The sequence below is a fragment of the Anser cygnoides genome, chromosome Z (genome assembly GCF_040182565.1).
Source record: "Anser cygnoides isolate HZ-2024a breed goose chromosome Z, Taihu_goose_T2T_genome, whole genome shotgun sequence".
Taxonomy (NCBI): domain Eukaryota; kingdom Metazoa; phylum Chordata; class Aves; order Anseriformes; family Anatidae; genus Anser; species Anser cygnoides.
The window spans coordinates 68,563,282-68,589,928 of record NC_089912.1 but is presented as its reverse complement, the minus strand read 5'-3'; the positions used below and the strand labels follow the sequence as shown (position 1 = coordinate 68,589,928).

At 41.3% G+C, this 26,647-nt stretch overlaps 1 protein-coding gene across 1 annotated transcript in view; it reads left to right on the top strand.

Moving 5' to 3' along the window:
- PLCXD3 (phosphatidylinositol specific phospholipase C X domain containing 3) overlaps window positions 1-25,554 on the top strand; it is a 91,625-nt gene extending 66,071 nt beyond the window's left edge. Inside the window, exon 3 of the mRNA XM_048048453.2 lies at window positions 18,896-25,554. Coding sequence (XP_047904410.1) covers window positions 18,896-19,052 — 157 coding nt within the window. The 3' untranslated portion in view covers window positions 19,053-25,554. The remainder of the gene's footprint in view (window positions 1-18,895) is intronic.
- Window positions 25,555-26,647: the final 1,093 nt, after the last annotated feature.

Sequence of the window (26,647 nt, the reverse complement as noted above, 5' to 3'; positions counted from 1 at the left end):
GGCTATTTATAGTGCAGATCAGAACCAGTAAGAGCTCTCCAAATCATCATTTGCACTTGAAAAAAACTTAGTTTTTAAAGCTAAGTTGAGATCACGTCAGTGCTATGTTAGTTAATATTTTATTTCCTTTTTTAAAATTTTGGTCTACAGTTGTTAGATTTGTTAGTTGTGACAGCAAGTACACGTTTGTGTTAAATTGTTTCGACCCAGCGATTACAAAACCATTTGTTCCCATTGGTGCAGCTTTTTGTTGAAAGCTGCAGATATCTTAGTCTACACTTTTTTTCAAGACTGCATCTTTCAGTGTTTTTCTCCAGGGAGAAGTCTACTTTAGCAAAACAGTTTATGTCAAAACATTTCAACTTTGTACTTCTATTAATTCCATCTTGTCTTTAGGTTTATGTTACAGTGCTAATTGCAATATTTAATGCTGTTGCTGTATCCACAGCTTTCATTTTTGTATTCAGAAATAGATTTTGAACTTTACGTGATGGGAAAGGCCAACACTTTGCTTTCCAATTTGAAATAAAATCACATTTTGAAAAGCTGGATTTTGTAACAGAACAGAAGTTGTTGGTTTCAGGCCAGATCTATGAAATATCACAAAGGGTGTCTAGCACTGAAGTGCCCAGCCTTTATCATTCCCTGGATTATCATTGTTGATCAAGTGACAGTCTGCAGACAATAACTTATTTTTTTTCTCATTCCTAATCTCCTTTTTAATTTTGTTTATGGCTATTGGAAATTACGGTCTTACCCATTACGTATACGGTGGGTACTATTGACCAAGCGAAATAGCAGTATTATTGACAACAATAATTCACCCAGTGTGCATGGGAATAGACACGGTAGAAGGACAGAGTTCTCTGGGGGAATCTGTCTTATGAGTAATGTTCTGTGTCATATTTCCAGGACCGTTACTTTTTTGCGGGAAAAATAATTCAGAACTTGTTTTTAATTTTTCTGTAAGAAAGTTCAACCTCATCACTTTGGCCAAGAGTGAAATGGCCCAGCTGACATTTTAAAATTTAAAATAATCTGAAACGAAGGTAGACAGCATGATGGTAGATGTAATCTAGAGTCAGTAATAGGCAGTGTGAAAGAGTCTAGTGAAGATGACTTAGCTTTGTGAGAGGACTGAATTTTGGTGCCAATCACGTTATGTTGCCAGTGATTGCTTCATCACTGAGCCATTTCAAGACCGTTGTCTGTAAGGTTGAATTATAGGAAAAGATGACTGTTAGCATTTTATTATAAAATCTGACAATAACAAATGGTAAAAAGGATGGCTCAAAGGTCAGCAAAAATACCTGCCAGACTGACATAAGCAGATTTCATTCCTTCCAGTGGATTCCACAGCACAGTGCAGTATATGAACTGTAGCACCATTACATTAAAAATTGGCCCTCTTGAGTTGGCTAAAATAACTGTACTAACAGTGGTTATCTTTATATTAAGTTCTGCTTCATTTATTCAGTGTGGATCTTGAGAGTTAGACTTTTATCCTGTAGATAATAAAAACAAATATAGTATGAAAACATTTTTCATATTTTTCAATATTAGATATTTTCATATCTAATATAAAATATGTAATACAAAAATAATATGAAAAATAAGACCTGAATGTATTAGCAAGATTTCTGTGCTGAATGATCTGCTTCTAGGTGTACACAAACTTTTGGAGATAGACCTCTATGCAGCTGGATGAATTCCTATTCTGTAAGGCCAGAAGCCCAGGAGGATAAGGTACATGAAAAAGCCAAACTGCAGCCTGAGATCCCACTGTCTGACTGTCAGGGTTCCTCTTGCAGCCTTCTTTGTGACCCCAGATAGTGTTGAGGTAAATGTTTTATAAAAGCTGTACAAAGTGGATACAATCAAGCACAGAGGAGAGTGGCATAACTAGAATTGCATAATTGCTAAATGCATAAGCATTGCCAATATTAAAGCAGATCTATGAAAACAATGGCTTAGAGTGGAGAGCAGCAAATGTAAAATTTGCTTACATTAAAATGATAGGGGGATGTTCTGAGCCCCAACAGGCTTTTAGGAGAAGGTGAGACAGTTGACCTTAACTGGAAAGAAGCGATAATTGAAGTTACAGAGATTAAAGGAAAGTAGGACAAATCTTGATGAGGTTTTGCCAAAGGTGGATTGTGTCAAACTGTATTGATTATTTTTTTTAACTAATGTTATGGAAATTTTACAGAAAAAACAGATGACTGGATTTCAGTAATGTGGCTGGTAAAGTGTGAAATAGGATATTATCAACCAAAATAGAATTTAGGCGTCAGAAATGGAATTTAAACTGATTGAAAGTACCAGACTGAAGAGGAAGTAATGGTACCATTCCTTAAAGAGAAAGGTAGTCTTGAACATTTCCATGAAGGCCCCTTGGTTCACCCATAGGAGAGTGCTAACGCAGTTTGCTGTTAACACAAAGAAAGAGGCTATCATCATACTAGACTGAGGAGTGACATACAGGAAGAACTGGGTGACCTTAAGACCTGCAGAATTTAGAAACAAGCTGGAATTCGGTGCTACAAAATGCAGGGTGATGGCAATGGGAACGTGTTCTGGTGAGGTGGGTTCTCCTCAGCTGGGAAAGCCAGGCACGGTGGCTGGGGGAGTATCTCTCACCTGTGGATGGCTAAAGCTACACCCTCAGTAAAAAGCATCTGGGAAAAAGAGTGGTACCATCTTGGTGTGCACCAAGGTGTTTCCAGCATGTACGGAAGGGCTGCAATGCTGTTGCCCAAGGTGCTGTTGGATATCTTTTTGGATATCCTGTGCAATTCCGAGCGTCCTTGTTCTGGGGAGGTGGTTAAGCCTGGAACAGGTGCGGAGAGGGACTACTAGGGTAATCAGGGAATACATTGCTGAAGACATGGAGAGCACTTGTCTTGTTTATCCTAGCACAATGAAGCCAGAGAGGCTATGTGATTATTGTCTATAAATATCACAGGGGAATAAATACCAAAGAGGGAGAACAGTTTAGGCTAAAGGCCAGTGTTCTCACAAGAGCAACAGCGATAAACTGACTACATAAATTTAGGCTGGAAGTGAGAGAAGGGCTCCCTGCCACCAGAGCAGTGAGGTTTTACAACCCTCTTGGAAAAATGGGAGGTAAAAAAGCTGGCTGCTTATAAGATGAGCTTTATCAGCCCTTGAAAGAGGGAGAGAGATAATTAGTTAGCAGATTCCTCCCAACCTGTTTCTGTGGATGAACAAGACATTTGTGGTATTCATTCACAGCCCCACTGGTTATTGGGAAGTCAGAGCCAGACCTGCCTGTGGTAGGGGGATAAGTCTTGCTGACTTGGGAGCACATTGGCAGGAAGAGCCCCATGAGCGTGTCTCCCTCAGCTGTGACCAGAGCAAGCATTTCTCATTGTGAAAGAAAAGTGGCTATTCTGCCCTATCTCCTGGACACTGTGTGTGGCATAATTATAATTGGTGTAGCACAGGGCTTATTCTATGAATGTTTTGGGCTTGTTAGTACTGGGTTGCGTGAAAAACAACCAGAAGGAACAAGGATTTGCTCAGGGAAATCTGCTCCTGCTAAATGCTTCACAGGAATGCCCAGAATACTGTTTAGAGAATATTGCCTCTGGGATCGTGATGATTAACAAAGCTGGTTTTGCTATGTGAGGCCAGAGCTAGAAGCCAGAAAATGTATAAAGAATGCTAAGCATCTTAGTCTCCTGCTCTTGTGAGATTAAACAGCCGTTGCAGAGAGAGTTGGTGTTTGAAGATCCTAGACCTGCACAACCTGTGGTCTGGCTGCTGGGCTGGCCTTTGCTCTGACATTTTGTGTTCCTGCTGCGCAGTGACCACTGCTGGGCCCGAGGCTGCTGTGTACCATTCACCAGTCTCCAAAAAAGATGAGTTACAGTTGCTAACCCAAATCAGGTGCTTCCCAGACATCAGTACAATGGCATGACCATACCAGAGTGATCATGGCGGCTCGAACCCATAACCAAGACCTAACCAAGACCTTGGTACTGAATGTCAGTTCTTCATTTTGTTAGTTGATTATGTAAAGTTTTTAAGCATGGTTTAGATGAAAACCTTGGGGGCAATGACAGCAATGTACTATGGGTTTGAAAATGTGTATCTATTTGATGTGGACCTTGCAAAACAAAATGATGAAACTAGTTTTGGACATACAGGCTTGGTGGAGAAAAAGGTGGAGGAGCTCCAGTCCACATAAGAAGATGGTTGTTGGTCAAAAGAAACAGCAGCAGGAAGTACACAAGGTGGTACCTCAGATGAAGGCATATGTAGATCAGGGAGGAATTTTGATGCCAAACAAAAATTTGCTAGAAAAACAGATCTGTGAGAAGCACTGATGTGATTTTTGAAATTTGGTCACACTTGATAAGTAATTGTATTTGATGAAAACATGTAGGAAAACATTTAATCTTGATATTTTCTAACTTAATGTTTTAGAAATATTGAAGTGCTTTGACAAATCCAAAATAACTTTAAAGACACCTCATTTAAAATGATTTAAATTTTAAAAGAACAAAAAGCAAGAAAACAAGGTTTAATTGGCTATGCTGAACATTAGCTAGACACTTAATTTTTTTAATTAACTGAAAAATTGTGTAAGCTCCTATATAATTTTGTCCCCCACCATCTTGCATCCTGATTTTTTTCTTCACAACATCATTCAAATCAGAGCTGTAATTATTCGGAATTTCCGTTACTTGAATATGCAAGCCTGATGCTCATATTGTACTCTCTGGTTCTTCTTGTTGTCCAGAAGGCAATAGTGATGAAAAATGCCTATTTTTCAAAGGCCTTTTTTCAAAGGCAGTGATTTATGTCACAGTTTTCTTATTTCAGCGTTGTTGGGTGGATTGCTTCATTGTGATCTACTTAGTGATGTTTCACAAACGAAGCTTATTTCCACCTTCTTGGAAGAATCAGGTGTTAGCTTCCTGGGAATGCTACAAGACCCAGCTCTTCACTGGGGCTTTCTCTGGAGGCACAACAGAGTTGGAAGGATTTGAATGTGGTTGTTTTCCTAGCATTTTTCAACAGTGAATTCAATATGAATTATTCTACAGTGCATCTATCTCTGAATAAGGTATTATGGAATACACAAAGCAAGGTACTATGGCAAACAGCTGCGTGCAGTTTTGTATACTTTGGTTGTCAGCTCTCTGTTTCTGCAGACTCCTTGTAAATCTACTTGATGAAACAAAAAGAAAAATTGAACCACTTAGAGCAGTTTGATTTGAAAGGAAATGGAAATTGCTTTGTTTTGTATTCAACAGTGAAGGTTCAAGTATAGGTGAGAGTTAGTTTAATTTTGAAGCATTTGCAGGTAGTTGGGTAAAAAACATTAATTTTGCAGGCTACTCTACTAGACTGAAAAATCTATATTTTATCTATTTAATTAAGTTGGATTTATTGTAGTATCTGTTTCAGTGGAAACTGTTCAGTGAATGATGTGCGAAGTTCTGTTACAGGTCATACAGCAAAGTGATAGTGCTGGCAGCCAGAAGTTTATTTAATACACTTTGCCTTCCCTCTAGCTGCTCTGTTTTCCCTGATGGTGATGCATACCTTTTTGCTCATTTTTCTAGTTACTCAAAAGCAGTTTTTGTTTAAAATCACTTTGCTAATTCACCTGTTTTGCATGCAGGCTACTGGGCAGGTCTAAACATTAGTAAAAATCCCCTTTTCTTTTCTGCTTTGGTAGTCTTTCATTGTTCTCCACATCTAATTTCAGGGTGTTTCTTCTGTGCACAACATTTTTTAATCTTTTTAATTTGTATCCATGTTCTTTCTCTTTTCTTTCTTGCATCATTCAAATTTTAGGTGTTTAAGAATTTGAGTTTTGTAACGAGGGAGGGGCTAAGCCATCAGCAGCAAGTGAAACCATGAGCTGGGGGGTAACTGGGCAGCTCCATACCTGGAGTCCCCTACCAAGTTCCTCAGCAGGAGAGCTCTTTGAAAGGTTCCAGGCAGCACATGGTGGCAACTCTCAGAGAAAATGAACCCCCTGGTTAAGGCTGATGGAGGAAACCTTGAGCATGAGTAGTCCAGTACTGGCTACAACTTCATTCGAGACTAAAACCAGCAATCACCCCCTATCGTTGCTGTAAATCACTGCACAAGAAGTTGTTTTCTATGTACTCTCTGCTCCTGCATGTGTTGCTAGGACCTCCAAAAGCAGCTCCTGCACTTTTTGGCCCTTTAGAGGAAGTCAGTCCCTTAATTCTCTTAATTCTTAATCTTCCTGGGCATGTTGTGGGAGTTGTGCAAGAGCACTTGGAGCCATTAAATATTTGAGTTATTCAACCTGTGTTCCTTACTGCATGTCATGGAGTTTAGTAGTGCCATCCCCACAGTTTGAGGTTGAAGTCCAGCTAATACCAATACACAAGATAGCTAGCCCTATTTTATATCACTGCCAAAAACTGGTGAAAGGGTTGGTTGTGTGGACAAGATGTGGGATGCATAAGCCAACATGAAATGAAAACAGTCCGATGGCGAATGATGTCAAGTAGAGGGGCAAAAATCAAGGAGAGGAGATACGGATGACACAAGTCCTGGGTTCCTTTCCCTTACACAGTGCAAAACCCAATTATGTCTCAGGTTGCTGCACATGGAGCCCTGGTGAGGTGCCTTCATTAAGCTCCTTGGCATACAAGTAGAAGAAGCATTGCTCTGCGTGGTAGGAAGATGGCCAAAGTTAGAAAAATTCGTCCTTTCATCCATCAGTGAAGCTAGTGCTTTTTACGTGTTTGTGCTTGCATGTACACATGCTTTCTTCCCTCATTTCAAGATGAATTAAACCATTTGTATCTGTTGCTTGTAATTGCTTGTTTATTTGAATATGAATATTGAGTGCAGCTGCACTAACTATAGACTCTTTTATACTGTTCTGTGAAGCTGTCTTTTATGTTAAAGCATAAGAAATGCCTTTGAAGCCAAAATGACATATATTTTTTTTCTATATTGATTATAATATTTAGGGTATCAAATGATTAATACGAACAGTAAAATTAAAAAAAAAAAGAAATTTTGAGTAGAAATGAACAAGGTATTAAAAATAACTAGTTGAAGTCTTTTCAGTTATCTTATTATTTGTTTTCTTTTAGGCTTCCTCTTCCCTGGCTTGTTTCCATAAATTCAGAGCATTTATTTTTTTCATTTAGAAAAAAAGAAGGATCGTTACATACTGTGATTCCAGGAGATGGGGCTGTAAGAAAAATGCCATCTGTCATGAGACCCATAAGAAAATATGGTAGTTAGCCCCTGATGACAGGTTGGAAAATTGTTGTGAAAACTTTTGAGCTTAGTGCAAAATGCATCACTCCAATTCCGGAAGGGAGCTGTTAGCGAGGGGAGGAGGTGGGGGTTTTCTTACTCTGTCAGACTGTTGCTGGGCACCCAGAAGACAGAATTTTTCAAGATTGCAGTTTTGAAACATATACCCACTTTCAGTGAGATTCTTCTTTTTTTTTTTTTTTTTAATTTGCAGTGTTTAAAGAGAGAGAGGTTTTGCAGTGACAAAGTGCCTTGTGGCATTGACCTCTCAAGGTCTGTGTCAGCCCATGACCGTGGTACGGGATCCTTTCTTACATTGTTCTGCTCTGCCGTGGCTTCTTGCTCCCAGTTTCATTTGGGGTGGTCATGTTGGGCACCACCACTAGGTCTCTGAGCATAGCATGATTCTTCAGAGACGTGTATGGATTCAGATTCCAGTTAGTCCATTATAATTTCAGTAGCTCTAATGTCAGCATTTGATTTTTTCTAGCTGTCTGGTTGACCCTGGCCGTTTTATTCTTGTTCTCAGCTTTCCGCTGAGTGTTCCACCACAGGACTTGCAGAGCATTTTGATGCCTTGCTGTCTGCTGGCAGAAGGCAGAACACATGTGCTGTGCTTTGGAGAAGAAGAAAAGGATGTGTAGTGTACACAAAGCACCTTACAAGCAGGGAGATGATAGCAGCCTGCAGCTAGACCCCCTCAGGCATTTGTCAGATCAGTGCAGGGAGGCTGATCTGCACCATACCTGAAAGCTGCTGTGGATGCCTGGGAGCTGGGGGCTGCCGTGGGCAGTATAGGTAACATGTTTAGGACTTGTTTTCAGGAGACTGTGAGTAGCTGGAGTTGCCAGAAGGTAGGAAGGGCAAACCTGCTGCCTGCCTAGGGCTTCTTCCTTGGTGGTGTTCAAAACATGGCATAAAATAACTCAGCATAAAATAACTCAAGCCTTCTCTCTTCAGAAGGTAGGAGATGAATTGATAAGTGTGATAAAGGCAAGGAAGTTGTAGCCTTTATCAGTGGCAGAATTTGTAGTGGACATAGTCATGTACTGTAGTTGTAACAGTACTTACGGCTTTATCTTAATTAACATGATCACCCACAAGTTCCAGGTAGTAAGAAATTATTCCCCAGCCACCATCACTGATGAAGATGTACTTATGAGCATTTTTGGGAAGACACCTCAGAGTCTCCTGGCTCTGGTCATTTGCCTTTACTCCATGTAACATGACTCCTCCTGCTATATAGAGCTTTGTTAGCTCAAAGTTTGAGCAAGAGACCTGGACTGAAAAAAAAAAAAAAAGTATCGAAAAAGCAGCTTAGTGGCGAATGAACACATCTGATGGATGGTTATTTGCCATTGGTGACAATGCTGGGCTGCTTTGTTTGTGGGCTATTTATTCACGTAAGTTTCTGTAATGGCATGGTTCCTTGTTTGTACTTGTACAAATGAGGCTTATCAGTATTTTATCACCTGTGTTTCTTGCAGCTTAGAAAGAGTGAAAGGGGCATTGATGATGCAGCATCACTAGGGTTATGTTTTTGTGGCACTCGGAATCAGCTGGCACTATTTCAGTTCAGCTCTATCAGCTCTGTAGGTGGATGCTGCAGAACAGTAAAATAGAAATGTTTGCGCAACGTGAAAAGGAGATAATTCTGTGTGACAATAGTAATGTGTTTAACTCCTTGCAATGGGAATCATGTAACTCGTGTAATTAGAAGGAAAAAACAAAAACAAAAACACGATACTAGCTTGGCTCAGGAAGTGCTCGACAACTCAGATCATGACATGATAGGGAGCACAGGGACTGACAACAAATGTCAATGAAAGATCTGGGGACACAAAGCAGAACAAACACTTGACAGATCATTACACACAGGTGACCAAGCCATCCCTGTTCTGTGGTCAACTCTAACACACAATTTGAATGGTTTTAATGCAGTGAAACAAGTATAATGAGTTTATAAATAAATTATAACTTTTTTAAAGAACTAGAAGATGAGAGGAAAAAAAAAAAGCAAATGTGTAGCTAATCCCTTGATGGGTGGCAGAACATTATCTTGTGTAAAGCAGAACTTCTGTGTTTCACAGGCAATGGGCTAAGGTCAATTTTAATTTCTATAGTCTGCTCTTACTGTCATTGCTGTGGTTTCCTTAGCATTTCTTGAACTGCCAGATTTCCATTTGGAATGAAACAACTGCCTCAAGCAGGTGAACTTTGCAGACACCTGATAAATGGGTGTTCAGGCTTATCTCTCTGACCCACAAAAGGTTGGAATGAATGACATCTGAACAGCTCTTGAATCTCTCAGCTGAAAGGTTGATTAGGAAATGATGGCAATTCTATTCCCCTCTGTTTTCATAGCTTAGGACTTATACCACTGTTAATGAAAGTGGGAGATGTTCCTCTCCCATGTGATCTCCAAAGAGATGACAGATTAGAACAGTTACAGAGCTTGTCTGACTTGATCTGCTCAATCACTGGAAAAGCCGGGCTTCAAACACAGGCATCCTCATGACAGACAGTACTTTTCCAGTTAATCCATGGACTATCATGTACTTGTCCATGCTACCAGAAGTACATGTGTTACAAGGCCTCATGTCATAAAAGCTAAATGCCTCAGTTTGTGTGGTAGAAGTTAAAGCTTTTAGCTCTGCTTTTTTCCCACTTCAGTTCCCCACCACATAGGCCAAGAGAGTGGCCATAGTTCTAGCGTTGTCTCGTTAGTGAGATCTCTGATAATATGGGGTCCGCTAAAGCCTTTACCAGCTGATATGTTCCTAATGCTATTAGTTAATGCTCGAGGTGCAATGGCTAAAAACATAATGAGGAAAATAGGATGTTGAATATTAGTCACTTCCAGAACCATCGCTTGCTGCTATTAAATATCCCATTACATTTTTATACAAGCATAGAGGTGTAGGTTCAATAAATACAGCTGAAATTTCTTTGAAGGGAGGGCAGAAAAGGGCACTTTTGAGCTCGTTTCTGCCTCCCCTTTAAAATGAAACCCAGAAAAGCAACAACAGCTCAATAGAAGAGCAAAGACATCTGGTCCCTTGTGACTCTGCAGAGTACAGTGCTATGATCAATTACACTAAAATATTCATCTGGCCCCAGCACGGTAGTCTGTGTCATCTGATTAGATGAGCTTCCAAACTGTATAAAGCAATTGGAGATGACTGAATTATAGATAAACATTTCAGAAGAATAAATTCAGGGCTGTTTGATGTTAACGTAGGTTGTACCTGCAACCTGACAGCTCGTGGGCAGTGTAACGTGTCCATTCACGATCCTGGAGAAGGAGTTCCCACCTGTGTCTCTCTGAGCCTAAGAATAATGGAATTCACTCATTTCACCCAGTGTTGCCCAAATTTTCTGGTTCTAGTCAGTCTGGCCTTAGTAGTGCCAATTTTATGACTACTCTGCTGCTGCCTAGAGGATGTGAGAACTAAAGAAGCAAATTTAAGGAGTTCCGTCCCAGCTGGTCCATGCTTGTGCACAGCTAGTTCATTTGTTCCTTGGCTGTGCCAATTCAACGTTTATGAGATCCTGATATAAATCAAATCTCTTCAGTGAACTGGGGCCATTTGGGACATGGGAAGACTAAACATGGTTGATTTATTTCTTTTAATCCAGAACACTTCCATGTGCTGTCTTTCCTTTTGTCACTAGAGGTTTATTAACACAACTGAGAGAATGGTAAGTTGTGATCTGGGGACAGAAACAAATGGCTGGCATGGAAAAGAAAAATAAGCCTTTTAAAATAGTTCTGCCACAAAAGAAAATCACAGTTGAACGATGCACTGTGGAATGGTTTGTGTTTTGCAGGTAAACTATAGTGATGAACAGTTTCTCATAAGTGGGAACAGGGTGTGGACGTGATGAACACTTCTGAATAGCACACCTTTACGCCAATATTTTTGGCTGCATCTATTTTTGGCTAATCCCATTAAAACTAGGGAGAATGTGTATGGATATTTGTGTAGAAATGCTCTGAATAGAGAGCAAGGTTGTAGAATATGTGAAATCACTGGAAGCTTGTAAGAACTGATTAAATTGAACATTTGCCAGGAGTAGTTTGTATAGTTGATCTTCATGTTGCTGATCCTGCCTCAGGATGGACTGTATGAACTTGAACGACTTTTCAAGGTTCTTTCCAGTCATGATTTTTATGATTCAGTGACACACGAGACATCCCCTGTTCCCACTGGAGCGATGAATTCTCAGCATCCTTGAAAAGCAAAAGTCAGCATGTGCTGACTTACAGCTCTAGAATTAATCAGTGTTCTTCAAATATGAGTAAAATTGGATGAAGGGGTGAGAAAAGTTAAAGTGTAAGGATTCTAATTCTGGCTCATATGAGCACATGCTCCTGCAGAGGAGTGCTTTTTTTCTTGAATAGTAACACCTACTTGCAAAAGGCTGTGTAGTTCACTGGAGTGGGAGGAAATGCCCTGAGTACTTAACCTTTGCCCTAAGCAAGTGGATGCGCTTCAGTTCTCTCTGGTGTTGCTGGTAGTGGGCATTTAATGCTAGACAGCTCTGCGCTCTGGAAATGAGACCGGTTTCCCTTTCTGGATTAGGTTGTAGTGGCTCTTTACACTTTAAAAGAAAACCTGTTGTCTGCCATTTAGTGCTCAAATTCTCATTAAACAGTGAACAACCCTTCTGTTTTGTGCTTGCAGAGTTACTTCTCTTCCTTCTCCTCCCTTGAAAGCTCTGCAGAGAGGAGCGGCTGTTTCGCCATGGGAGGTCCTGTTGTGGAGCACTGCTGCTGTTAATGTTCTGTCATGTTGTCAGGCTGTGATGACTCAGACATTAAAAAAAAATATCTTTCTGAACTAAAGTAGCCTAACAGCAATTTTTTTTAAAGCGAATTTTAATGCAATTAGTTACGTCATATCTTCTTTCTGAAAGCATATAATGGACCTCTCAGCTCTGCTGCCTAAACTGAAGCTATGTGAACGTATTATTTTCTAAACAAAATTTAATTCCATTGGAGTCCACCTAAGATATCTGACAGATTGAGAAAAATAAAGAAGTCATCCTGAATGGTAAATAGCTTTGAAAAGGGCCAAGCATGTCTTGTAGTTTAGGGCAGAGTTTCTTAGGTAAGTTCTCTAACACATCAGAAAATGACTCATCAAAGAAGTGCAAAACTTAAAAACAAAACAAAACCACAAAAAACACCTGCACACATTTCTGTTTATATGAGCAAGCAAGCAGGACCGGGAAAATAGAGGTAATAAAGTAACTGTCAAAGCTGAGACTAGATCTTACTGGGTTGTAAATAAAAATCACTCTAGCAACAGTATATGAGAAAATATGTGGCTCCTCAAACAACAACAAAAAAAGCCTGAGACAGTGATGTAGGGCATGTTTCCGTGGCACTGATGTAAGTCATCTTGATACCCAAGCCATGCCCAAATGATTGATATGTCTGACGGACCCAGTGAGGGTTCATCTAGAGAGAAAAGCTTTGGTCTTATAAGAACTGCAGCCACAAATGGCTCTGCAGGACATGGCATTGTGCAGTGTGTGTATGTCCCTATTACACCCATCTCCTCCACTGTCCCCCTTCCACACGTACCATCCAGCTTATCTGGGTGGCTGTAGAAGACTGCTGGGGAGCATGGCCGTGGAGTGGGTCAGGTTGACCATGTGGAGAGGCTGGAGCTGATCACCGCCTGTCCCACCAGGCATTTACATGTCATGGCTGTCCACGTCACTTCTGTGCCCTGTTCTTCTGCTTCAGGAATGTGAGGGCAGCAGGCTCTGAGTGCAAATAAATGATGTATCCTACATATTTCCTCAGGACAGAAGATTTTTCTGCAAAGATTGCCAGTTGCTGTGCACAGTCAGAGCTGGGTGACGTGCCAGTTCCTTCCCCAGAGCAGCCTTCCCACGGTGGCTCAATTCTCTATCCTATGGTTTGCTTCTCCACACTGCTGGTACCACCAGCCCTGCCCCAGTGCCAGGGAACAGGATGAAGGAGTCAACCCCAGGTGCTGGTTGCTGGGGCAGCGCTGTATGGACCTGCAGGAGTACCCTGTCTGGCCAGCCCACACAGAGGTTGGTGGATCTGCAGTGCTGTGAAAGCATTGCATGAGTTACTGCAACAAAAGGTGGATGCTCCTCTCTTCCTCCTCTCTAAGGCTTTGCCGAACAATGTGCCTTTCTTCCTGTGTGGCTTGAGGCTAAGGCAAGCAGCACCCTTTTGTGTCCTTTGTTCTGTTTTACAGTGGCTTTTGCAACCCCTGAAGTTAGATACTTTTCCTTCTGAAACTTTTCACTCTGCCACTGAGGGCTGAGTTTCACAACTGTGAGACACAACAGGCTTACATATGTTTTAAAGGGCTGACAGCATTCTGTATATTCAGGTTTTCCTGCTACCTAGCGCTTAGTTTGTAACATGTTAATGTATGACCTTCCATCCTGTGTGCACTTCAGAGCATTTATTCACAGGGCTGAAGTCTCACAACACATGGGTTCACAAGGGGAAGGTCTGGCTTAACAAACTTAATTTCCTTTTATGTCAAGGTCCTCCATCTGGTTGATCACCATCCATCTGGTTTCAGGTGGAAACAGTTAGAGACTTGCTGCTCCACCTGGACTGTCACAAATCCATGGGGCCAGATGGGATCCACCCAAGGATGATGAGGGAGCTGGTGGATGTGATTGCTGAGCCGCTTTCCATCATCTATCAGCAGTCATGGTCAACTGGAGAGGTCCCAGATGACTGGAGACTTGCAAATGTGATGCCCATCTGTAACAAGGGTTGCAAGGAGGACCCGGGAAATTACAGGCCTGTCAGCCTAACCTCAGTGCCAGGAAAGGTGATGGAACAGGTCATCCTGAATGCAATCACACAGCATTGGTGGGACAACTGGGGGATCAAGCCTAGTCAGCAAGGGTTCATGAAAGGCAAGTCCTACCTGACCAACCTCATCTTCTTCTCTCAACGGGAGACCCGTGATGGATGAGGGAAAGGCTGTTGATGTAGTCTACTTAGACTTCAGCAAGGCCTTTGACATGGTCTCCCATAGTATTCTCCCTGAGAAGCTGACAGCCTATGACTTGAACAGATACAGTCTTTGCTGGGTTAAAAACTGGCTGGACAGCCAGGCCCAGAGAGTGGTAGTGAACAGAGAGAAATCCAGCTGACGACCAGTCATTGAAGGACATTGAGGCCCTAGAGTGTGTCCAGAGAAGGGCTACGAAGCTGGTGAAGGGTCTGCAACACAAGTCCTATGAGGAGCGGCTGAGAGAACTGGGGTTGTTTAGTCTGGAGAAGAGGAGACTCAGGAGAAACCTTATTGCTCTCACAACTACCTGAAAGGACGGTGTGGGGAGCTGGGGGTTAGCCTCTTCTCACAGATAATTAGTGATAGGACATGAGGGAATGGCCTCAAGCTGCACCAGGAGAGATTCAGATTGGAAATGAGGAGACATTTCTTCTCAGAAAGAGCAGTCAGGCATTGGAACGGGTTGCCCAGGGAGGTGGTGGAGTCACCGTCCCTGGGGATGTTTAAGGAAAGGCTGGACGTGGTGCTTAGGGACGTGGTTTAGTGGGTGATACTGGTGGTAGGGGGATGGTTGGACCAGGTGATCCTGGAGGTCTCTTCCAACCTTAATGTTTCTATGATTCTATGACCAAGAGAAGCCAGTTGATGTAATCTTTTTGCATTTCAGCAGTTTTCAGTACTGTTTCTCACAGAATCCTTCTGGACCAAATGTCCAGCAAACAGCTGGACAAATACATAATGCAATGGGTGAACAACTGGCCGATGGGTTGGGCTCACAGGGTTCTAGTAAATGGGGTTACATCAGGCCGGCGGACAGTCACCAGCGGGGTTCCACAGGGCTCCATTTTGGGTCCAGTTCTCTTCAATGTTTTCATTGACTTGGATGCAGGAATTGAAGGTAAACTGAGTAAGTTTGCAGATGATACAAAATTGGGAGGAGCTGTTGACTCCGTCGAGGGTGCAGAAGCCTTGCAGAGAGATCTTGACAAATGAGAGGGCTGGGCAATCACCCACAATGTGAAGTTTAACAAGAGCAAGTGCCAGATTCTGCACCTGGGATGTGGCAAACCTGGCTATACGTACAGAGTGAGGGATGAGAGGCTGGAGAGAAACCCCACAGAAAGGGATCTGGTTTTGGTTTATAGCAAGTTGAATGTGAGCCAATATTGTGCCTTGGCAGCCAGGAGGGCCAACCATACCCTGGGGTGCATCAAACACAGCATTGCTAGCCGGTCAAAGGAAGGGATTTTCTTGCTCTTGCTTTGCTCTGTGCTGGTGCGGCCTCACCTCCAGCCTCACTGTGTGCAGTTTGGGGCACCACAATATAAGAAGGACATAAAACTATCAGATAGTGTCCAAAGGAGGGCTACAACACTCAACAACACTCTCAACAACTTTCAACAACACTCTCAGACATATGGTCTGATTTTTTGGTGGTCCTGTGTGGAGCCAGAAGTGGGAATCAGTGATCCTTCAGGGTCCCTTCCAACTTGGGATATTCTGTGATTTTGTGATTAACTTCTGAAGCTCACACTGCATGCTTTGCAGAAAAGTCAGCTGAGGTATGGGAGGGTGAGGAGAATGAGAATTGCCCTGTACTGTAAGGAGAGTTGGGGCCTGTCCTGCCTGTAGTTTCAACATTGACATCACTGGCACTGCTACCAACATTAACCTGTTTGATTATTATGAGAACTAGTTGCACTAGCGCAGTGCAGGATGTAATTAGAGTGTGCCGAGACCACTGCCGTTAGTGGAATTATTTTTGCCGAGAAGCAGAGATGCCTAACCTTGAGTATCTACAACTGCAGCCCATGCTGATGTGGCTGGACTGTTCCCAGCCCTTACAGGGTCAGGATCAGAACCTTTGTTGACAGGTCCCCACTGAGACCCTGAAACACAGACAGCAACAGCCTCCAGAAGTATCATAAGAGAGCCAGGATCTGCTTAACACAGAGTGGTGCTGTCAAGGTTGGTCTGCAGGCTGAGAGGCTTGCATATCCTCATGCACAAAATCATTTTTATCAAGATGGCAAGAATTTCCATTAAGACCATGGTACATACTGGGTTTCTGTGAACGCAATCATGTAGGTGGCTGCCACGCAGCATGGTTTGTGTTCCTCTTACTAAAACCCTTAATGAGAACAATTACTAGTTTGAGGCATGCAGAGACTGGAAATTACAAGGAAGGGTGAACAAGGTTTGTGCTGCTATCACAAAGACACCCTGAGGAATGTTAAAGCAGGCTTATTCTAATAATTACTGTGAGCGTGTGAGATATTTGTACTGCAGCTGAGCAATGCGTGGTTTCTTACAGTCAGTGATCTAGATCCACTTTCAAGATGGCACTGTGGGAGGAAGATGGGGAAATGTATGTGTTTTTCTGTGAATTTCTGTCACAAGCAGACTTGCATAGACCAAATCGTTAAGGTCAGTAGAATCTTTTGTTCAGGTATATATTTTTCAGGGTTGTGTTCTTTGACTTTGCTATGCAAAGAAGCTTTTTATTGGATCTGATTCACTTTTTGACTTACCTTTGAACACTTGTCAGTCTCTTGAACAAAAGATTTCTATGACTTTATCTAACAAATTGTGTATGGACAAAGGGTCATGCAACTGAGTTTTATTTGAGATATCAGTAAAATGTAAACAACCCATTTTTACAACCAAGCCTATTTGGAGATGAAATGGCAGGGCAAACTGAGTTTAAAATAAAACACTATTTAAAGGAACATGACTGTCTATTAAAGACTGAATTAATAACAACACAATAGGAAAAATTAAAAAGTATTTCAGGGTATGTGACTGAGCATGTAGACAGGAAGCACAGTGGTCTCAAGGCAGAATTACATTATCAGAACCAGATTCAGAACAAATAAAGGACACCAAAAGAAAGTACTTATGCCTCAAGGAAGACTAATATGCCAAAGGTATCAACATATGCAGAAGGAAGAAAAAATCTGTGCCTGCCTGCACTCTCTCAGTTCACCTTTAATCCTGCAATTCCTTGAGCTTCAACGGGCAGATATTAAAGACAAAGGCAGCATGCTGCCATCTTAGACGTGCAGCCTCACGTCTTCCTTCAGTGTTCAGCAATGTCACTTGCACGTGAAGATGCGGTGGAGTTTTCAGCTGCTCTGGGTATCTGTTTTGCAGAATCACAGAATGGTTGAGGTTGGAAGGTGTCTCTAGAGGTTGTGTGATCCAGTCCCCCAGCTCAAGGCCACCTAGAGCTGGTTGTTCAGGGCCTGGGCCTTATGAAGGTCTCCAAGGAGGGAGACTTGATTGGTTTTGTGGTCCCAGCTATTTTGCTGAGTTCCAGAGTTTCTGATGATTCATGGACCTTTTCAAACAGCCCAGGCACTGCAGAATATATAACAGCACACCTATGTCTGTTACTATTCCAGTGAGTGCAACTTTCCAGGATTGCATAAATCTATAGATACTGATTTTTTATTTTTATTTTTTTTTACAGTAGAGTGCTTAAGCTCAGTTTTATGAGCTGGTGCATATATATGCCTGTGCTTCAGTTGTAATGAATCAGTGTGTGAAATAAAATGCTTTACTAGTCCTAGACATATGTCTTAAAATGGATTTAAGCATATGGACAGATGTTTTGCTGAAGCTAAACCTTTGTGTTGTGCATTCACCTGTAAAATCATAGGTAATTGTAACCTTTCTTTTTTTTAATATTTTTTTTAAGACTGATTCTGGCCAGTCACAAATAAAATCTGTGTCTGCTAATAGTTCCAACGGTCAATTACACTTTTTTTGAAAAATCTGTACCATATTTTGTTTGACTTGTTAACTTCTGTCTTAAGAACATTGGATCTTGTTTCTTGACTTAGGGAGTCCTTTGTTTTCCCATATATATTTGTAGTGGTCACCAGTTTATATTTTCATGGTATCAGAAAGATTTCTTTACATTCACCAACCCAGTTAGGGAGATGTCTTTTATACCCCAGTGTCCCAGCACTAGGGGTCTCACATAATAAAAATATGCTTTTTTAAAAAGAGTGAATATGACTGTAGTGCTTTTTATTTCAGTTATTAATCACTTGTATATGACAAAATGTAATTATTGCAGGGATATTAATACTAGGAAAGAAGGAGTATCGAGGATATGCTGTACTTATACTGTAGAAATCATGGTTGTTTTGTGTCCCCAAATATAATATTTTCAGTATTTCCTTGAACGTGTCAAATGTGCTTTGCAAGTGGCTTGAGTCCTCTGTTGTTTCTTTTTCCATAAACAATTCCCATGGAGTCATATGGCCATACGATACTGAAAAGGTGTCCAGTCCATTCCTGTGCCCCTAGGCAAGATCAGTAATCACTGTGAGCCTGTATAACCTTGCTTTTATTCTTTTCTACTGAGAAGTTGAATACAACCAACATAATATTCCCACAGAGAATAAAAAAGAGTAGGGTTTTCAAAAAGCCTGAGCAGTAACCCTTGTCCTTTCTCATGTGCTTCCCTTAGAAACAAAGTAAAATCAACGGCAGTCACTGCTAATAAATCCTGTCTTGATGTATTTCTCTCACTGCTTTATGAGTAATTATTGTTCCTGTTTTCTCCTTAGGGCTCTTCCTGCAATGATGCAGTGGGTCCGAACTCAGAAACCAGGAGAAAGTGGTGTGAATATTATCACTGCAGATTTTGTAGAACTCGGTGACTTTATCAGCACAGTCATAAAGCTCAACTATGCCCTGGATGAAGGTGAAGATGACACTACTTGATAGTGTTCTAATATGTTTGCTGTTGCATTATTTAGAATTAAAAAGAAAAAAAAAAAAAAGAAAAAAAGATTGCATTTTAAAAGAATTATCTTGTAAAACGCTGATCTTCCTATAACACTCTCTGAGGTGTTTAGGGCTTTAGTGGGTGGGCATAAGGGAAGTGTTTTAATCAATTATGATCATTTTTTACATTTGTGTTTCATGTGAAGAGCAAAACTAACCATGTTTACAGTGTTTGATAAAAGAAGGCCATTTACATGTTTTCCATGAGGTACCAAATGTGATTCATGTGTCTTCTATGGTTATGAACAGTGCCAAGAAATGTGCTGCTTTCAGTGCAGTGGGATGTGTGTTTCTCTTTGTCTGCCCACAGCAGGATTCCCGAAGGTGTGAACAATACACCAGAGGACTAAGGACAGTATATCTGTCCCTAAAATTTTAAGCCGCTACACTTCATCTGTTAGGTGATTTAATGGATTCTATTTATCAGTGAGCTACAGGTTTAAATGCCTTTGTGAAGTAAATACAAAGTCATGCCTCCAACGCAGTCATAGTCAGTGGACAGTAAACATGATGCATTATGTAGCTTGCACAAAGCACAGACTAAATCTTGCTTGCTTTTCGTTCTTGAAATGGGGTTTTCCAGTGTTTTTGCCCTAGGTAACGTCAGCAGTTACATAGTGCTGGCCTAACTCTGTACTAGCGCTGCCAGTGTGTATTTTCCATGGCTTTAGCTGGAGCAAAGTTAGGCCAGCTTGGAGCACTGCTCCTTCCCAGGACTAATCTCATGTAGGAGTCTGATCCAACATCCATTGAATTTAATAGGGAGATTTCCTGTGTTTATCATGGAATGAGCATGGGATCAGTAAACTGTGTGTATTGTAAGGTGGGCAGGGTTTTGTCCCATAGTCGAAATAGGCTTTCTGTAGGTTTAAATCTACTCTTTAAAAAATGTAGGTGCAGTTTGAGCTTCTCTTTAGGGCTGTTGTAAACACAACACTTCTCTGCTGATTACAAAAAACAAAAACAGTGCCAGTTTCATCAGTGAAAAACTGCTGTACTAGAGTGTAGTAGTTCAATATCTGGCTAAAAACATTATGCTATAGTCCTTACTTTGTTTGTGGGAAATAATACAGCATAACACAAAATAGAAAGTCTACTGAATGGCACTGTGCTAGTAGCAGAACCTCTATCACCCTACTTTTAATGAAGCATATAAAACTCAATTATATGGAAAATTTAGTGAATTATAAAATAAAAGAAGAGCATTGTGAGAGTATGACACCAAATTGGATACCATCAATCGTACATCCTACATCCATCAATGCATATGCACACAACTTTGGAAAGCAAAACATTTTGTTTGTGCAAACCAATAGATGCTATACAAGGAAAATTCTCTTTGAAATGTTGCTTTATAGGATAAGACTAATGTCAAGTTTCCATTGATATTACTAGAACTTTCCATTGAGTAAGAAGAGAGAATGGCTTCATAGGGTCTTTTGCTATTTTCTGTCAGATGGTAAGGGCTGCAATCTACCATCAGATTTTATTTGTTAAAAAAATTGTCTCATCAAAGAGGTGGGTTATAGGGGGTTTGTTGGTTGGTTATGTTTATGCTTTTATTTTTATTTTTGTTTTGTTTTATTTTAAAGAAGTGGAATAAAATGAACACTTGCTGCTATTTTGTACTGAGAGGGTGCCTTGGAAAAAGTGTGTGTGTGTGTATTGTAGAGAAACATTTAAGTGCATCTATACTATAAAGACACGTTTTAAATGTATGTATATGATAAAAAGACATCCATGCACACTTGCACAGTGATGATCTGGCTTCTGGACAGGAGTGTTATAAATTTGCCTGAAGAAAACTGCAGGTGTTATGAAGTTATGATGCCTCCTTCTGTAGCAGATTTTTCCGTATGGATTACAACTGTAAAACTCATCCTTAGTAAAATCTGTGATCTAAGCCAGTTAGTATTTTTATAGCATTAAAATTTAACCCAAACTGATCCAAAAATTTACCAAGAGCCACAGCCCATCTTTGCATTGAACAAGGAAGGGGTAGGACTTGGTGCTTTCACCCATGACTAAGCATGATGTGGGGGTGGGTAGATGCACTTTGTTTTCAATCTTCACAGGCTTGCCAAACAAAATTAATGTAATGGACACATAAAATGAAACGTGGATGTGTTCTTGAACCCTGTGCAATCTGAAGTCTTGTGGATTTTGCACAGTTTGTGAAGCAGTACCTTTTCTTCTTTGTGGGATGAAAATGTTAGCTAATTTATTGGAGATGTGGTGTGAAATGCTCTTTTCATTCTTCTGTTTCACTGGATTATTTGCTTCCAGATTCTTTCTGTCATTCTTTAGCTACTTAAAGTATAGGTCAAGCACTTAAACTATCCTTCTAATGTATTAAAATAATCTGAATCTTTAGGTGGAACAACAAAAAGATAGGTTTCATCTTTTGGATACTGACTGAAATTCTGTTAGATTGAGAGCACCAACACCGAGTTCCTCCTGGGACCCCTGGCTCAAACACGTGCCAGACACACCAGGCTTTTTGCTTACACAAAGGTGTACTCAAAGCAAATGTTCTGCTTATTGAAGAAGTGTGTGTATGTGTGTGTGTGCGCGCCTGTATATATGAATAAATATAGAGCTATATCGTATCTTAAGCTTACTACCGTTGTTATGAAATATTTGCTTAGCATCAGCTGTATTCTAATTGTCATTTGGGTGCTGGAAAATAAAAGCAAAGCAAAAAAACAAAACAAAACAAAAAAAAACCAACAATCCTCTGACAAGAAGGATAATAGACAAATCACATAGTTTCTCCATTAATGGGGGAAAATGTTAAATTTTGGTCAAAAATTGTTTTCATTTAGCTGTCCATCTCCTTTATATTGGAGAAGCACAGCACTTTATGAAAGGGGACAGGTAAACAAGCTTGCCTTAATTACTAAAATAAAATAAAAAAGGGGAGCATGCTATCCACACTTTTCTGGTGATTTCATATGTGAGGCACCAAAACTTTATTTGGACTGTCCTGATGGGGATACACTCCCAGTTGATAACAATTTGGGAGATTTCACCAGAAAAGAACAAGCCAGAAAGGACTATGCAACACAACTGGACCACTGTAGAGCCCCGTGTTGCCGTTCATATGCAGCTAGAACTTTTTGATTTCAACCACAAAATGCTTGCAGAAGGACTGCAGGGTTGGTTCAGACTAATTGTCTGACCTGATTCATCTGGGAGGCTTCTACCTGAACCCGTGCATTCTGGGCACTCCTGCATGGGAAGTCAGATGACTGTAATCAGCCGATCAGAGGAAAAATACCTGTCTACACTATTGATCTTCATGAACATCTGTTTATTCAAACTGTAATGTCGTTCTCTGTCAAAACATTTTTCTCTTCCTGTGTATCTTTCTCTTCTCACTACGTTCATGTTACACGCATGAAGCAGTATTGCTTTTCAACCTTTTCATGGGATTACTCACCCTCTCGTTCAGTTTTGCTTGAAAAATTACACCTGCCTCGCACAACACAAGCTGAAAGGAGCGGTTTCTTCGCTGGTGTAAATCTAGGTGGCTCCTTCTTTCAGTTTGTGCAAGCTGAGGATCTCGTTGTCCAGTGCTGACCCAGCTCCTGTCAATGTGAACCCATAAAGCAGCTGGTTCATAAGCCTGAGTCCTGCCTTGTGCAAAGAGGTGTAAGGTCAGAACCAGACCAAAGGAGCCTAGTTTTAAAATCAGTGGGCTATCTACATTCATTTGCTTAACAGCATTTGCTTATCTACATTCATTTGGTTAACAGCAAATGTTACAACAGGTTATGTTACTAGTTTTGTAAGTTCTGCCATTTCAAGCCATTCTTTTAAACATATATATGTGTGTATATATATATGCATATGTGTGTGAGAGAATGTACAATTCTGTATGCTGGGCTAAGTCCTTCTGTCATACTGATACAAATCCAGACCATTTCTACTAACTTCAAAACATTTACTAACATTTTACCCTGGGATGAGAGAGAACAGATAGTCAGTGTGTAGTAAGTATATGCTGTGTTGCAAAGGAAATTAAAAATGTGGAGGTCAATTCCACAATATTGAAAAAGTGGAGCGCCCTGAAAACATAGCTCCAGTGCTGTTTATGCTGAATATAGTATATGGAGCACTAGGTATTAGCAGCTAAGTAGACTATTTGGTGATTTCAAGAGTTCAGTTAACACCATTTTAAACTTCTAAACTCCTTTTCAGTGAAGTAAAAGCTAATAGTGTGTATGATGTATTTGCCATATCTCAGTGGTAGCTTCTGTGTTACATACAGTCAACATTGTTCTGAATCGTATATGTTTACCCAATGATGAGGTTAAAATATGCTGTATAGTATGTGCAATGTATTGATTACAAGTATGTTGGAGTTCAGTGATCTATTTAGTTCTTACTGTGCTGCTGTTTTGTAGGTATGTGTGTATATGGGAGTATGGATTGTCTACAATGTACAAGGAAATAATTAATCCTAAAGGAAAAGGGCAGTTATGTAACCTGCCTTAATGCATTCACATAATCTTGTTTAAGTCCCATAATTACAAGTTCTGATTTCAGATGTTAGTGAGGATTGTCTGTAGGGCTGACTCCCTCACTTCTCTGCATTAAGGAGTTAAACTTGAAGTTACCCGGAGCTCACTTACATATTAAGAAATAAAGAATAGCATGCTTGTACGACCTTGATTGTACATGCTGTCAAAGATCTGGTTTCCTATGTGGTACAGAGCAAATCACTTCTGTGCACACACAGCTCCTGTTGATGCCAGCAGGAATTGTGTTTATGCAACTGAAGGGCCTAAAATTCCTCTTCTGGTATACAGTCATGATGCTGAGGTCGTGGTACCCTGGCTCTGTGGAATTGCCTGAATGCTATGCAATACTGCTCATGTCCCGCGTTGGAACGAAGCTCTAAGTCTGCAGTAAGAGTTCTGAACTCTGCTCCAACCCAGGTTGGATTGTATAAGTCCTTACATAAAAAGGATGAATGTCTGAGGCTGAGCAGCCTGGCCTGGCATGCCCACATACAGCATTCTGCTTTCAGGAGCCTTGGCAGCTTAAATTAAGATGGTTCTAATAATTTCCTGGAGGCTGGCAAGACCTACTGCTCTTCTTGGGAAGGGGAATATTAAATCTGTCCATTGCCCTTACCATTCCCACAGCTAGATCTAGCTCTCCTTTCATTTTTTCTTGTGATGGATGCCGCTGCTTGATGTTAAGGGTGGTGCTGAAAGACATGCAGAACAGAGACAGAGTCTGTCTTGTGCTCAGCTGGTTGGGCAGGGGAAGGCAGAGCGCTCTTGTTTGGTGTGAAGTCAGCTTCAGAAAGACCCACGTACGTGGTGGTTGAGGGAAGGCAGAAGTCTGGCTGGAGACCCTCTTCTGTTATCTCTGTCTAGCTATAATACAACATCTTCCCAATTCTCTTTGTCTCAGCTCAGCACTCTTTATGCACTTCTGCATCCTCATCCCTGTAACCACCAGCTGTCAGCAGCACTGTGCACAAAGTGAGTGGTACAGGTTTGTTATCCTCACTACACCATCACAATTCACACGTTCTTACAAGGTGTTGAGTGTGGGGCTAAAAGAGGGCAGCGTCCCACATCTCATGGTTTATCTCTACACTCCAGGTGATGTACATGTCTCCACTTAGATGGACCTCACCTTGGCTGATGAGAAGTCAGTTGTAAGCTTTCTCTCTCCAAAACAGAAACAGACTAGAAGATAAGCCAATGAGTATCTCCTAAGATGGGGATGCAGTTAGGCTTTTTTTTCTGCAGTGGAATGGCAAGGACTAGTCTCTTTCCTTGGTTTTGGGTCCTGCCAAAATCAATTTCATCAGAAGAGATTCCTGTAGCAGGTGAAATGTTTGGCACTGCCAGATCAGTTTTGCTGTGAAGCTGTGATCCTTAAAGCAAAATCCTGGGCTTCATGTGTAATTATTATTGCTGAAAATAAGAATACATGCTTAAAAATACAACTTTAAAAGAAATAGCTGGGCGTGTCAGGACAGATTAAGTTTTTTCCTGCTTCAGTCACGAGTATCTTTATAATCATGCAAGGTGATGATTAGGATGTTATTGCCACACTGCCTCCTGACAATGTTCAGGGTCTCTGTACAGAAGCCTTACTATTCCAAATGAGCATTAATGCATTTGAGTGACTTTCTCCATTTCTGTGGGAAGGATGAATGTGTAACACTGAGGACATGGAGCTCCCTGTGTGTTGTGCCCACAAAGGTTCACAGAGCTGCACCTTCTCTTTTTAGGATCTATTTAATGGTACTTTAATAAATGTTGTGTAAAAAATGCCTACAGTTCTGAATAGCAAATGTGAATTTTTATGAGAAGAATGTGTATTTAATGTAAAAAAAAAAAACAACAAAAAAACTATAAAATCCAGTTTCTTTGTATCCAGTGAAACATCTAATAAAGCTCTGGTACCTGTATTCTTGGTTTATGGGTTCTTTGCTTCCTTCAAGATGTTACAAGTTGGAGGCTTCTTAAATGCTGTTTCTAAGGCGGGCTGAAGTCAGACACTGAGCTCGGGCTGTGCAACCATGCCAGAGGCGTGCGTGGATGGACTGCCCCGTGAGGGCACCGCAGCGGGAGGACTGATTCCACCCCATTCAGGGGTCCCACACATGGCCACCACAGAGCTCTGGGATGGGTTTGTGCCACAGGGACGCGGTAGGCTCTCCGGCACCTCTCCCACCCAGCAGGGCTCTCCAACATAGGTTTGCCCCAACCACCAAACCTGCAAATGTTAGTGTCCCACGGCCCCCCTGGGGAGGATGCCAGCCACCAAGGCAAGCCCGGACAGCCTGGAGGTGCAGGTGGAGCAGGCAATTCCTCATGCCTGGCTGGAGGACGTGCCGGCCAGCAGGTGAGCTGCCTCCACTTCTCCTCGGTGACCCCTGTGGGGTTTGGGGACCTGCTTCATGGAGGGGGACGCGGGTGACCCTGCACCAAGAGCTCACTGCGCCCAGGAGCACAGAGAACGTGGCTGGGCTTTACGGTGTCCTGCTGTGGTTGCACTCTTTTTGTCCACTGTATCCTGCTGTTGGAATAGCCACTTTACACCCAAAACGGGGTGTCTCTGTCCTGGCTCATACAGTGGTGTGGTGATGCACAGAACACAGCCAGCTGAGATGCTGAAGCCTTTAAGGAGGCATTTGCAATGCTAAGTGAAGCAAGTGAAGCAGGTATTTACTAAATGATTCTGATTCCAGAAAGTAATTGCATGTTGTGCCACTGGATCTGGGAAAAAAAAAAAAGAAGAAAAAAAAAAGGGCTACACGTAGATGTTTTTAACATGATAAGCGAGTTCAATTAAAATGTAACTATTCTCTTGGAAGATCAATTTTAAATAGATTTTATGTAAATAAGCAGTTTGTGGGCACAGTGTACAGTGTATGTGAAAAATAGGACCTCCACATTTTTGGTCTAGCTTCTTGCTTCTTAGTGACCTAGCTGTAGTTTCTTGCATTTTTTATTTATTCCTGTTTTTCTCCCACCAACTGGGAGATTCCTGAGGGAAAA